Genomic DNA, 13,308 nt, shown 5'->3' on the forward strand with positions numbered 1-13,308 from the left:
CACTATCTCTCTCACACACAATCTAAAACAAAAATTCAACACATTCTCTCTATCATCATCACTCTTGTCTCTCTCTTTCTCTCTCACACATACACACACTGTCTCTCTCTCTCTTTGGGTTTCTTTTCTTTTTCAAAAAACTTTTTAACCTTATGTTTGTTTTAGCACCTTTTTCACAAGGATTCCCTGAAAAAGCCTAGGGTTTCTTCACAAAAAATAAGAAAAAAAAAATCACACTTTGTTAGTCAAAAGTTGAAGAAGAACAATCAAGATTCATGTACAATACATTTTGGTGGTTGTGTCTTAACTGATATAAACTTGGGTGGTTATTTTCTTGGCTTCAGAGAGACTTAAGTCATTGTAAACTAGTTAAAGATGGAAACTTTATGATTGTTCAAGTCAAAAAAGTGTGAAACTTGTGCCTATATTTAATGGGGGTTGCTTTTTTGGAAACGTACATGTGAAGCAAATTAGTGTTTTTTTTGTTTGTTTTTGTCTTTTTGGTTTTTTCATCTCATCTATCAACTGCCACTGTCCATCTAATACTACCCTTTTACTGTGTGAAGATGGAATCTTTTGGATCTTGTCTTTACTTGTTTTTGCTACATGGGTGTTTGGATTTGATAAATTTATGATCTGGGGTTGTTTTATATGGCTTAAATGAGGGCTCTTTAAGTGAGATTAGCAGATAATATGACTGTTATTCTTGCTATGATGATTTCACAAGTTTGGTCATATGAGTTGTTCTCATATCAGAATGATGGGTACCAATAATTTGAGGTTTTGGGTATTGTAGTTTTTTAGTTAGTTGTGTATATTAGTTTAGTAATGGAGGACATTGGGTTATTTTCTCAAGCTTGGATGTGGTTGCAATCAAAGAAAGATTGTTACTTTGTTGTAAGGACAGCTGCTGGCTGTTTTAGGGACAAAATTGGGATTTTTAATGAGAGGATTTGGCCAATTGTTTGCTGTGGATGTGCAAAACTGGGAAAGTTTCTATTTATCTTGTTTAGATACTGGAAGGATTGTTTAGTAAGGGGATGTCGATCGTTCGTTGGGCTTGGATCCGCCGCGTTGCTCCTTATTATGTGGAGCTGTTTTCTAAGTTTAACATCAATGTCATGTCTGGTTTATGTGCTCCTTAGTATGGTATGGTTCTATTCCCATTTCTGTTTTAATTTCCTATCTGATTTGTGTGAGTTAGCAAGATCTGCTTCCTCTTCATTAATTGGCGCTTGATCCTGGATTATTGCATATGCATTGTACTGGTAAACCATGTAATGACATACCAAATTGGGCATATAATCACAAGTATCTTTAGCAGGAGATGCTGTGAGCAAGTACTACAGTTTTTGGTTCTTGTAATGATCTTTCGTAGTTTTCATTAAAAAACAAATAAGTTCATTTTGTCGTATTGTCACATAGCAATTATATGTTGCTTGGCGATGTTCAAGATTATTATGTTGGGGTTTTACCTACTTAGATATCCAACTCATTGAAGGTTTATTAGACATAAAACAAAGTACTACCACTCTTTTCCCTGTGTTTAGGCCATATGAATGTCCATGCGGATATCTGAAGTACATGTTGAAATTCAAAGTTTTCCGAATTCTTAGGGATCTATAATTTGTAGCTCAATTAGAGTGCTTGAACTTCAAGTTCATCTCTAGTTATTGAATGAGAAAGGAATGACAGAGATGGTTACTGTAAAGTCTCTTCTAGCTTCTTGTTAGTCTTGTGCCACTAGGCCTCAGGCTTTCCCCTTTAGTGAAGAAATACAGTATGCTATTCTACTTGTTTCATTTCCCTTTTCAGATGGTCTCTTGAGACTAGACTGTCCAGTGCTCTTTTGCAGAATCACTTTCTTTTCAAATTTTCAATAGTGAGGTGCTGATGATATTTTATGTTGATTTGCCTTTCAGGGTGCTGCAGGGGCTGCCGTTCAGTATTTGGGTTGCACTCCTGGGCTTTTCATTGTTGGGCTCTTTGGTATTTTAGTTTTGTGGATGTATGCCAACTTTTGGATTACTGGTGTATTGTTTATAGTTGGAGGTAGGTTTGTTCCATCTCATACGACTAGTTCAACCAAATTGCCTAACTTCTTGTGCATGTATTCTTTTCATTCATAGATGAAACCTTTCCTATTTAGTAAAAAGTGGACGAGTGACTAGATAGCTTGACACCATTATAAGGGTGACAGTATTGCTAACTTGGATCTCTTCATTACCCGAGATCATATTAAGTCTTATATGCAACCAAAAGTAAATATAGCATTATATTATTGTTCTACAACATTCCCCATGAGGACGAAAACTTGGCAAGACATTTGTTTATTTTAAGCTTGGGTTAGGCTAGACATTGCATGAAACTCGTGCATAATTTTGAACTGAATTGATGTTGTTAGTTTGAAATTTCCCTGTTCTGGAAACACGTGTAACTTTAAAAGTTTAAATCAGGACAGAGAGATGATATTATGGAGTTGATCCTACTTGTTTTTGAACTTCTTTTTAACACCTTTATGGTATTACTTCTATCTGCTAAATTTCTTAAGTTTACTTTTCCAGTTCAATATTTTTATGTATGTATATTCAGTAGTTATGCAACCTTTGATTCTCGTCTTTGTGGCTTTGTAGGTTATCTATTTTCCTTAAACCATGCAAGACTTGTGGTATTAATGGCTACCATATATGCTATGTATTGTGTTAAAGTTCGAGTTGGATGGCTCGGAGTTTGTCTCTCAATAAATCTTGCGTTCCTCTCAAATGACTTGGTGAACTACTTACTCCAGTGGTGTGACAATTTGAGTGAAACCACACATGTTGAAGATTATAAAGAGTCTGAACCGTTTACTGAGGATGACTTCTCCACCGATTATGAGTCATCAGTTCCGGTGGATGAACCTGAAAAGGTTGAAAAGGTTCATGCTTGCAAAACATTCAGCAACACTGCTTCTACTTCATCAGTTGTAATCCAACAGAAAGAACCCCCAGCTAGGTCAGTAGTTAGAGAAGATGCATATTCAATTATTGAGATGAAGCGAATACTAGATAGTGCAGATCATTATGAAGCACTAGGGGTTGCTCGACACAAGAAAATTGACGTTGTACTGTTGAAAAAAGAATATCGGAAAAAGGTGTGCTACTTGTCTTCATGCCTATGTATTATCTTTCTGTTTGTTCCTTCACATCTAAATCTTAGCTGCCTCTACGTTCTTTTTGATCTCTTTACATGTCAGATTTATACAACTAGCTTGGGGGTTCTGGAAATAGTGTATACGAAGAGATAAACTGAAAGATTTTAAACTTTTTGATTAGTTTGATGGATTTGAGTTCGGCATTAATATGCCCATGACATTTCTTTGGCGCAAAATAACAAAATTTCATGTTTGATCCAATGATATTATTTACCTTCTGTCAAGAAGAAGTTCAGATTGATGTTAATTTCATATACATGTAATGTGCAGGCAATGCTTGTGCACCCAGACAAAAACATGGGAAGTTCACTTGCCAGTGAATCATTTAAGAAACTTCAATGTGCATATGAGGTGATTATTATGTTAAAGTTAATTTATCTGTAATTGTTATTATCATACTATTGTTGCTTCCTATTTGTTGAGATGCAAACAGACCGCTATGGTATTCTGATACTTTCATTTGTTTTCAGGTTCTTTCTGATGCTGTCAAGAAGCGAGACTATGATGAGCAACTCAGAAAGGAAGAATCTAAGAGTGTATTGCAAAGATCACCTAGCACTTCTAACCCGGTAATCTACATTCAGAAGAAAGAAATTTTATTGGAATAAGAAGTTTTATGGTACGAGTCTAAGACTGATAGACGATACTTGGATGTTTAAAAAAGAGCCTGTTCAGCTTTATAATCGTTACTAAGGGAACTCGTGCAAGTAGTTGTTGAATATTTTTTTTAAAAAGTAAAGGAGGCCTTTCTTGCAAGCCACCAGTTCCATGTCACATTCCTTTGAGGTCATAAATAAGCTGGCAAAGTTTCTCTTCTGATCCTTCAAGAAGACTTAATATTTACAAATGACTTATCTGGTATGTTGCAGGAATCTTCCAATTACTGTTCAGAAGAGTCGAGGCGTATCCACTGTACAAAATGTGGCAACTCGCACATTTGGATCTGCACCAATAGGACAAAGGTCAAGGCAAGATGGTGTCAGGTTGGGCAATCATTAAATTGTCTGTTATGGTTGCGGTTCCTCTCTTTCACTTGTTCAAATTTTAATGAATGCTATTGGTATGTAGGATTGTTGTCAGTATCACCAAGCCAAAGATGGGGATGGATGGGTAGAGTACAAAGGATCATTGGTTTTCAATCGACCACAAAAGGTATCTAAATTTCACAGTAATTTATATTCTCTTGAAAGTATCATGCAAAGTAATACTCTATTTGGTTCATTTTCTAGTTCAATAGATAAAAGTGTCATTTAAGAAGAAATTATCATTTCCTGGAAACCTTGGAATTACAGTTTCTTTCTTTTTTATTTTTTTTAATTATGATTTTTAAATCAAGATGAAAATGAGCCCTGCATCATTGGCCCATGACGGATTGGTCATGGAAAAGGGGGCACGTTATACTTGATCAATAGTTCAATACTGTCTAGTTCGATTTTCAATAGATATTGTAAGGAGCAATTTATCAAAAAAATGATTAGACCATTCAAAATTCTTGGGAACTCATGTACTTAATTGTCACCTTGACTTTATTACAAAGTTGCAAATTGTTAATGGTGCAAAGAAGCAAGTCCATCTTTCTCTCTAGAATTTTCCTCTGGTTTGGTCATATCTTCACATATTTTATGTGATCAAGCTATGGTATATAGGGTGGTTTTCCACTTGGCCTTTTTAATTGTTAATTGATGTGTTTTTGTGCTTAGACGATACAATCAAATTATTATCACACTGGCCAATTTAGTGTGCCAGTAGTAGTGAAAGACCAACTCCAAAGAATTAAAGGCGTCTAGCAGCATGTAAATAGTGGTTGCTCTTCCTTTCATCTGTAATTTTGTTGATCATCGCAACAATTTCCAGTCATGCTATTATCTTTGCACATGTTCCTTCTCTCTATGTTTATCCATAAGATGCTCGCTCTTCTTAAAGCTTCTTAATTTACTTGTCATGCAGGCGGAGATACCTCGTGCTTTCGTATGTGCTGAGGGCAAGATATTTGATGTGTCAGAATGGGCCATATGTCAGGTTAGTGTTCTCTGTCATTACCCTTGTATCAAACCATGATAAAGTGTACCCTCATCTTTAATATGCTTCAATTGGTTCTTTTTTCTTTTTACATCACTGCAGACATGACTTCTTTACTCTAAACATCTTTGTCATCGTTTTCTATGTACGTTGATAAATCACTTTTTTGTTTGATAAATCAACCTATTGTAAACATGTGATGACCAATGACTAAATGCTGATTGGTGGATGCTTTGATGAGTTAAGTGACAGAAGCTGGTGGATAAGAGATTGATTGTTCAACCTATTGACAAAAAATATATCGATTATGCAATGGGCATTTATGTTTGACTTTCATGTTGTGGTTTCTGTGCACCTTATTTCGCAAGGACTTTTAGTCACTGCCCCTGTGTAAGTAGTTGAGTAATCCCAGGATGAAAGCTGTTACTCCCTCCGTTTCAATTGTTTGTCTTCCTTTCCTTTTTAATTTTAAAAAGAACTTCTCATCATCTTTAAAAAAAAAAAAGAGAATGTCTTTTTCCTAGTTTGACAACTCTTTAATTTCAACATCCCACCTGGCATGTTTAAGACCATAAGATTAAAGGGCATTTTGATACACTGCATATATCTTTAGTCTAAAAGCACTAGATTTAGAAGCCTTTTTACTTTCTTAAACTGTGTGCCAAGTCAAACTAAAACGAACAAATTGAAACGGAGGGAGTATTACAAAAAAGACAGGAAGATGACTTTACTACTAGTATTTGTGTTTAACAATCTGCTCTGTGCAGGGTATGGCATGTAGACCCAATACCCATAGGCCAAGTTTCCATGTAAACATGGTTGGATTAGAGAAATCAACCCAGAGATCCAATTCAAGTAGGTATCCGTGGGATTTCGATGCTGAGATGACAGATGAAGATGAAGAATTCGAGCTGTGGCTCCAGCAAGCATTAGCATCTGGACTTTTTTGTGAGACGCCAAAGCGAAGAAAGACTTGGAGTCCTTTCAAGTTGAATCAGATGAAAGGAAAGAAGCAATGGAGAAGGTCTTCATGAGTTACATGCATCAAAATTGGCTACAATGGTCGGATGCCATTTTTGTGATGATTCAACACCCACTGCTAAAATCAGGACAAAACGAAAAATGAGGATAAAAAGACATGATGCCATATGTTAAGTTTTCATATGCATCAACACGAAGATGACCGAGCTTCTCATCAAGGAAGAAGCCATCTATTGGCTTGGCTAAACAAGTATAAATGTGCTGGTTAGCAGATCCATCTGTATATACCATCTTAATTATCTGGCAGCATTTATCTATTGCAACACTCAGTTTTGAGCTAGATCCTTTGGGTTTAGGAGGAACAAAACTGAGTAAATCTTTGTACATCTAATGATCCTGCCTGGACTTGTACTATTTGAGGCACAATAAATTTCAGAGTAGTTGTACTCTCTGTGCAATTGGACATTTCATACTATTGATCCCACTGCATTATCCACTTATTTAACCGCGAGATCTACATTTTGTTTTCCCTCTGATACATTTATGGTAAGTTGATAGATTTGGATCTGCCAGGTGCAAATGTAATCCAACTTTTAGATCCTTGTTTGAGCAAATACGCATTAACCATTCTTGTTTTTTTTCTTTGAGGGGTAGGGTGGGGGATGATAATTAAGATTTAAGTTAGCTCATGATCATGTTCTAACCAAAATGAAACATTAGATCATGTTAAATCTGATCCTAATTTCAATAAATTGCAGAGGGAGTTTAATAAATTTTTCTGTTTCAGTATTAAAGCTTTGCACCAGCCTTTGTGACATTGTTCAAACTATATTCTAGTACTGAAGTGTGCTGAGTACCTAAAAGAGTAGTTAAAAGATTCTTTGCACAAGATCAGAGAGAATATATCATTCTGTAAAATCCAAAGAGCAAATATGAATTGTTCAAGCCCCAAGAGAACAGAATCTGTAATCCCCAAACCCCTGGCTCTTCCACATCCCTTCCCTCGTATAATTTCTTTGGCTACTGTTACAGATTATCTTCCTCTAAATCCTGTTATAAATCTCTTGATGCCAGCAAAATCTGGTACCATCTTCACTTTAGAGAAGCTACCTTGCTTCTTATTCTCAATGTAGTGGACTAGGAATTTGCTCTGTTCATCACCATTTGTCTGCAGCAACATGATGAAGGACATGTTAGTAAGCAAATACATAAACAGGGGGGTATTTTTGCAATGTAAGTACCAAAAAAACATGCTCAATATCATGGTTACTCATATATCACCTTGTAACAACTAACAAGAGGCCATCTGCTTCAGAGTAAAAAGTTCTCAATCAGAAACTTTCACTTTTTATATCATATTCTGTTTAATATACCTCCTTTTTTTAAATGTTTCTTTTACAGTCGATAAGCAATGAGCATTCCTTTTTGGAGAAAGAACATAGCATTCTGTACTCTATTAATATTTGGAGATACTCTTACAAACCTGTACTATCTTTTAGTCCAGATTATACGTTCTTGCAATATTTAAGTGACTTAAACCCTTGCATAACTAGTGGAGAATCCTAGAAAGGCATTATGATTGAGAAATTCATCTTCATCTTGTAAGATTAGTCATTGTGAGTCAATAAGGTGCCATAGCTTGCCATTATGGTATGACAAGTTAAACGGGAAAGAGAAATAATCAGTCCAGAAGCTTGATCAAGAACATGGATAGTTACCTCAAATGAAAAGAAACCGCCAGGTTTCAACATCGAAACAGCTCCATCACAGAGATGGATGAGGTCATTCATACCACTTGCTCCACCGTCTAACGCCAGTCTAGGTTCATGTCTACCAACTTCAGCTTGTAGTCCACCAATATCTTTGCTTGGAATATATGGTGGATTACTGACCAGCCCCACAAATTCTCCTTCATTATCTCTCAAAGGCTCAAACCAAGATCCTTGCTTTACCAACACTTTATCCTGGCATACACATACAAGACAATGCTCAATTCAAAATGTGCATATCCCTAAAAAATCTAATCAGTGATAGATTTCACTAATTCTATAAGTATGTATGGGAATCTGATTTCTGATAGAGAAAGCCCAATACCATTTTTCTCCAGCCACAGAGATTTAAGAATCACAACAGCTTTCCCTAAACTTACCAATTTTACAACTATATCAGCTAGCTTTAAAGATCAATCAGCATGGAGATTCAACTAAGAAAATACAGTAATATAGGAAGAAAGTCTCAAAGAGGAATCATCCACCAAAGGGGTCGTTTGGTTGATGGTTAGGAAGTGCATCATTCATGTATTAAAACCAACATAGCTAGTGCCATCTTTGGTAGCATTTTAGTTGTTATGTACAAAATACTAACCTCCAAATCATACTTCTGAACATTATAAGATGCAACTGCAGCAGCAACAGGACTCAAATCAGTAGCAATAACTCTACCGTCACTACCCAAAAATCCTTGCAATCCCAATAGCTAGTGCACCACTTCCAGTCCCAAAATCAGCCCACAAACCTTCCCTTAACCCCTCATTATCCTTAATAACATCATCCACTAAGTCCACAATTAGCTCAGTCTCAACTCTCACGCCTTGGTATCAAAACCCCTTCTTCAACACTCAAAATCAAATCCCTCCAATGCTCACAACCAACCACATACTGAAACGGCCTTCTTTTTTCTACCCTTTGTTTCCATAACATCTATAGTTCTTCCAAAGATGTCCTGATTGAAACTGCGATATTATCATTGTAATTCCTTCTCCTTCACTTCAACATTGAAATATTACTTCAATTTCCTAATACCCCTTTTCAATCACTTCAAACGCTACTTCTCTTCAAATATGAACAAATTCATGTCCAAACTTCTACTTAAGAGTAAAACTTCTGCTAAACTAACAAATTCTACAACTATATCAGTTAGCTTAAAGATCAACCAGCTTGAGCAATTCAATTATGAAAATGCCGTAATAGATGAAGTAAAATCTCAAAAAGGAACCATACACTAAGAGGTCGTTTGATTGCTGGTTAGGAAGTGAATTATTCATGTATTAAATTCAACATAACTAGTACCATGCTTGGTAGCATCTTAGTTGTTTTGTACAAAATTCAGTACACCAAGCACAGTAAAATCCGGCATAACTAATGCATTTATAAGTTATGAGAGAATCTAAGTATTATTTTATACAGGGTATAAGATAGAATAACACTGCATTATTAATACCTGCATAACTCTAACTAGCAACCAAACGACCCCTAAGAGCAACAAGCAAAATTGCACAAAATACTAACCTCCAAATCATACCTCTGCACATTATAAGATGCAACGGCAGTAGCAACATGACTCAAATCAGTAGCAATAACTCTACCTTCACAGCCCAAAATCCTTGCAATCCCAATAGCAAGTGCACCACTTCCAGTCCCCAAATCACCCCACAAACCTTCCCTTAACACCTCATTATCCTTAACAACATCATTAACCAAATCCACAATTAGCTCAGTTTCAGGTCTTGGAATCAAAACCCCTTCTTGAACACTCAAAACCAAATCCCTCCAATGCTCACAACCAACCACATACTGAAAAGGCCTTCTTTTTTCTACCCTTTGTTTCCATAAATCATAAAGTTCATCCAAACACACCCTTAGTGAAACTGTGTTATGGGATTCTTGTAATAGTGATTTGGGTGTTTCAATTGCATCTTCAATGAGCCAATTTAGTTCTCTGAGTAATAAGTCAGAGTGGGGTCCATTGTCTAGTTTCAAGAAAGTGGAACCCACTGAAGAAGCTAAGGTTTTAGCCCAAAGGTGCCATTTTTTGAGGTCTTTTAAGGTTGTTTTGTAATTGGATGGCTTTAGAAATAGGGGTGTTTGAGGTTTCACTGAGGTTGTTGGATATGATGAAACAGCACAACATGAAATGGGTCGAATAAAGCTCAACCTCATTTCTTCAGACTCTCTCGCAAAACTCAACCTTCTTGCGGAAACTCTCTCTTGAAAAGGTGACACTGTTTGGATGGTTGTTACATATTATTCAAAACGTGTTTGTATAATATTGTATTGTATTATTTTAATGAATATAATGTTTGGATGAATTATATTATTTCCCGTCGTTATGTCGTGTCACTTATCAACAATTTGAAGGATAACCTATCATAAAAATAAAATAAGATTATCATATAATAAGTAAAATAAAATGAGAAAAAGAATGTAAGGTAACATTGTAATCACACCAAATCAGTCGTTACATAAAATGAGACTTTTTCGTTGTTATATGATGATGAATTTAACAATATCATACAATAAATTTAATAAGTAACAGTAAAAAATATTAAATTAAACCAACAACACAATCAATACAATAAGTAATAACCATCCAAACAAAGCTGTTAATGTCTATTAAAAGTTTCACCAATTCATTAATTATAATCTCATAGTGTTAATTCACATCATTGCAATTTTGAAGAAACCCCTCCTTCCTCTGAGTTGCACTTGTTTAATTTGTTTTTTAAAATTTTATTTAAATTTATCACTAAAAAGAGCAACGATGCATAAAATAATTTATCAATAAAAAGAATAACGGTACGAAAAACAGTTTATCGCTGAACTCACAACACTAAACTTATTATATCACGTGTGTCAATAATTATGCATTTTTTTAAACAATAATAATATTTACGTCTCAATCTCAATTAAGTTAAAGTGGTTATATAAATCTTTACCGATAATGTCGCTTTATTTGAGCTTATTTGGTATCAATTAAATAAATACTAGACAAAATTTATAAATGACAATGCCGCTTCATTTAAGCTTATGTCGTGAAAATATTTGACCTTCACTTGCAAAGTAGTTGACTATTTCATTAAAATTAAAAAGGTGATAATTTTGTTTCGTTCTCAAGAACAACATAGAACTATATTGACCACATTTGAACTTTTTTTCTATTTCTCATTATGCATTTAGTATTCGTTTTTAAACTCAGTTAATTTAAATTCATACCGAAAAGTCTCACTTTGAGGTGTTCAAAACAATTTTATTTCAAGAACTCGAACTCTAAAAGTACTTATCATCCCACGACTTTTAGTGGTGACTCAATTTGAGCTTGATCCGTCTAGATGAGATAAGAGACTTTCAACATGGGCCTTTAATGCTTTCATCATCTATCCTTTCCACATTAAATACTCAACTGAAATGGATAAACTTCGCAGCTAAATTAGGTGTAGTCACTGCCTGACTGCCTCAACCAGTATATGTAGCTATCTGTACCTGGATTGGCTATCAATCTAATTTATGAATCAAAAAATTGCGCAGATTGCCCTTCTTTTGAGGTGATCTTTAAATATTGCCCTCATATTTGTGGTCTTTAAGTTTTGTCCTTCATTTAGAAAATGGCCTTATCTATGAGGTTCTGAGTTCGAATCCCCGCTCAGGCATAAATTAAAAAAAAAAAAAACAATCGCAAGGCAAGACTTGGGTCGCGTGTATGCCGGACCCGGCATACACTTGTTAAGGAATAACTAAAGTTATGCGGGACCCGGCATACTTATGTCTTATGGGCAAACTTTTAGTTAAGCCTTAACTAAAAGTCTACCCATAAGGCAGAACTTTTCCTTAAACATAGTTTAGTTATGCCTTATGGGACAGACTTTTAGTTAAGGCATAACTAAAAGTATGCCCCATAAGGCATAACTTTTCCTTAAGACATAGACTTTTAGTTAAGGCATACCTAAAAGTATGCTCTTAAGGCGGAACTTTTCCTTAAGGCATAAACTTTGTCTTATAAGGCGAAACTTATAGTTATGTCGTGTCCGGCATAACTTTAGTTATTCCTTAAGAAGTGTATGTCAGGTCCGGCATACATGCGACTCAAGCCATGCTTTGCGATTTTTTTTTTAATTTATGCCTGAGCGGGGGTTCGAACCCAGAACCTCATAATTTCTACGCGAAGCTCAAGATTACAACGCGAATGGAAAAAATTAAAAACCAACATTTTGAGGGGCAAAAACTAAAACCATCGAAGGGCAATCCTGCGAATTTTGTTAGTGGGCCGATTGGTAGTCGGTTTAAAAACATTTTTTTGCATGGATTGCCCTTCGTTTGGGGTGGTCTTTAAATTTTGCCCCTCAAATTTGTGGTCTTTAAATTTTGCCTTTCATATTTGTAGTCTTTAAATTTTGCCCTTTGCTTGGAAAGATAAGCGAATACATGAAGTTCTGGGTTCGAACCCCCGCTCAGGCATAAAATAAAAAAATAATTTCGCAAGGCAGGACTGGGGGAGTGTATGCCGGATCCAGCATACAATCTTTAAGAAAAAGTTAAAGTTATGCCGGATCCGGCATAACTAAAAGTCTGCCCCTCAAGGCAAAGTCTGCCCCCTCCGGCAGACTTTTAGTTAAACATAACTAAAAATCTGCCGGAGGGGGCATACAAAATTTAAACTTTGCCTTGTAAGGCAAACTTTTAGTTATGCCTTAAGGAAAACTTACGCCTTATGGGGCATACTTTTAGTTATGTTTTATGGGCACACTTTTATTTAAGGCATTACTAAAGGTTTACCTTGAAAAGTTAAAAAAAAATACATATATATGCTTCAAGGCAAAGTTTACCCATAAGGCATAAGTATGCCCCTATCGGCATAAGTTTGGTAATTCCTGAACAAGTTTATGCCGATGGGGGCATACTTTTAATGGGCAAACTTCAAAATTTAAACTTTGCCTTATAAGGCAAACTTTTAGTTATGCCTTAAGGAAAACTTACGCCTTATGGGGCATACTTTTAGTTATGTTTTATGCGCACACTTTTAGTTAAGGCATTACTAAAGGTTTACATTGAAAAGTTAAAAAAAAAATACATATATATGCTTCAAGGCAAAGTTTGCCCATAAGGCATAAGTATGCCCCCATCGGCATAAGTTTGGTAATTCCTGAACAAGTTTATGCCGATGGGGGCATACTTTTAATGGGCAAACTTTTATGCCGGATCCGGCATAAACTTGTGAAAGAATTATCAAAGTTATGCCGGAACCGGCATACTTATGCCAAGTCTGCCCATAAGGCATAAGTATGCCGGGTCCGGCATAACTTTGCTAATTCCTTCACAAGTGTATGCCGATGGGGGCATAGC

The 13,308-nt window shown here is 35.7% G+C and overlaps 2 protein-coding genes across 2 annotated transcripts; one reads left to right on the forward strand and one right to left on the reverse strand.

Annotated features, from left to right (window-relative positions):
* On the forward strand, positions 1–6,793 carry LOC132620455 (uncharacterized). Its single transcript, XM_060335132.1, has 9 exons — positions 1–1,149; positions 1,923–2,052; positions 2,634–3,133; positions 3,464–3,544; positions 3,664–3,762; positions 4,063–4,176; positions 4,262–4,345; positions 5,141–5,212; positions 5,980–6,793. The coding sequence occupies exons 1-9, from the start codon at positions 829–831 to the stop codon at positions 6,244–6,246; spliced, it is 1,668 nt and encodes a 555-aa protein (XP_060191115.1). The 5' UTR covers positions 1–828; the 3' UTR covers positions 6,247–6,793.
* Positions 6,794–6,914: 121 nt separating this feature from the next.
* Positions 6,915–10,220, reverse strand: LOC132620457 (uncharacterized). The gene is made up of 3 exons (XM_060335134.1): positions 9,481–10,220; positions 7,912–8,157; positions 6,915–7,361 (listed from the first exon to the last, which is right to left on the reverse strand). Exons 1-3 carry the CDS (start codon positions 10,129–10,131, stop codon positions 7,227–7,229), a joined length of 1,032 nt encoding a protein of 343 aa, XP_060191117.1. The 5' UTR covers positions 10,132–10,220; the 3' UTR covers positions 6,915–7,226.
* Positions 10,221–13,308: the final 3,088 nt, after the last annotated feature.

The sequence above is a fragment of the Lycium barbarum genome, chromosome 11 (genome assembly GCF_019175385.1).
Source record: "Lycium barbarum isolate Lr01 chromosome 11, ASM1917538v2, whole genome shotgun sequence".
In the NCBI taxonomy this organism is placed as follows: Eukaryota; Viridiplantae; Streptophyta; class Magnoliopsida; order Solanales; family Solanaceae; genus Lycium; species Lycium barbarum.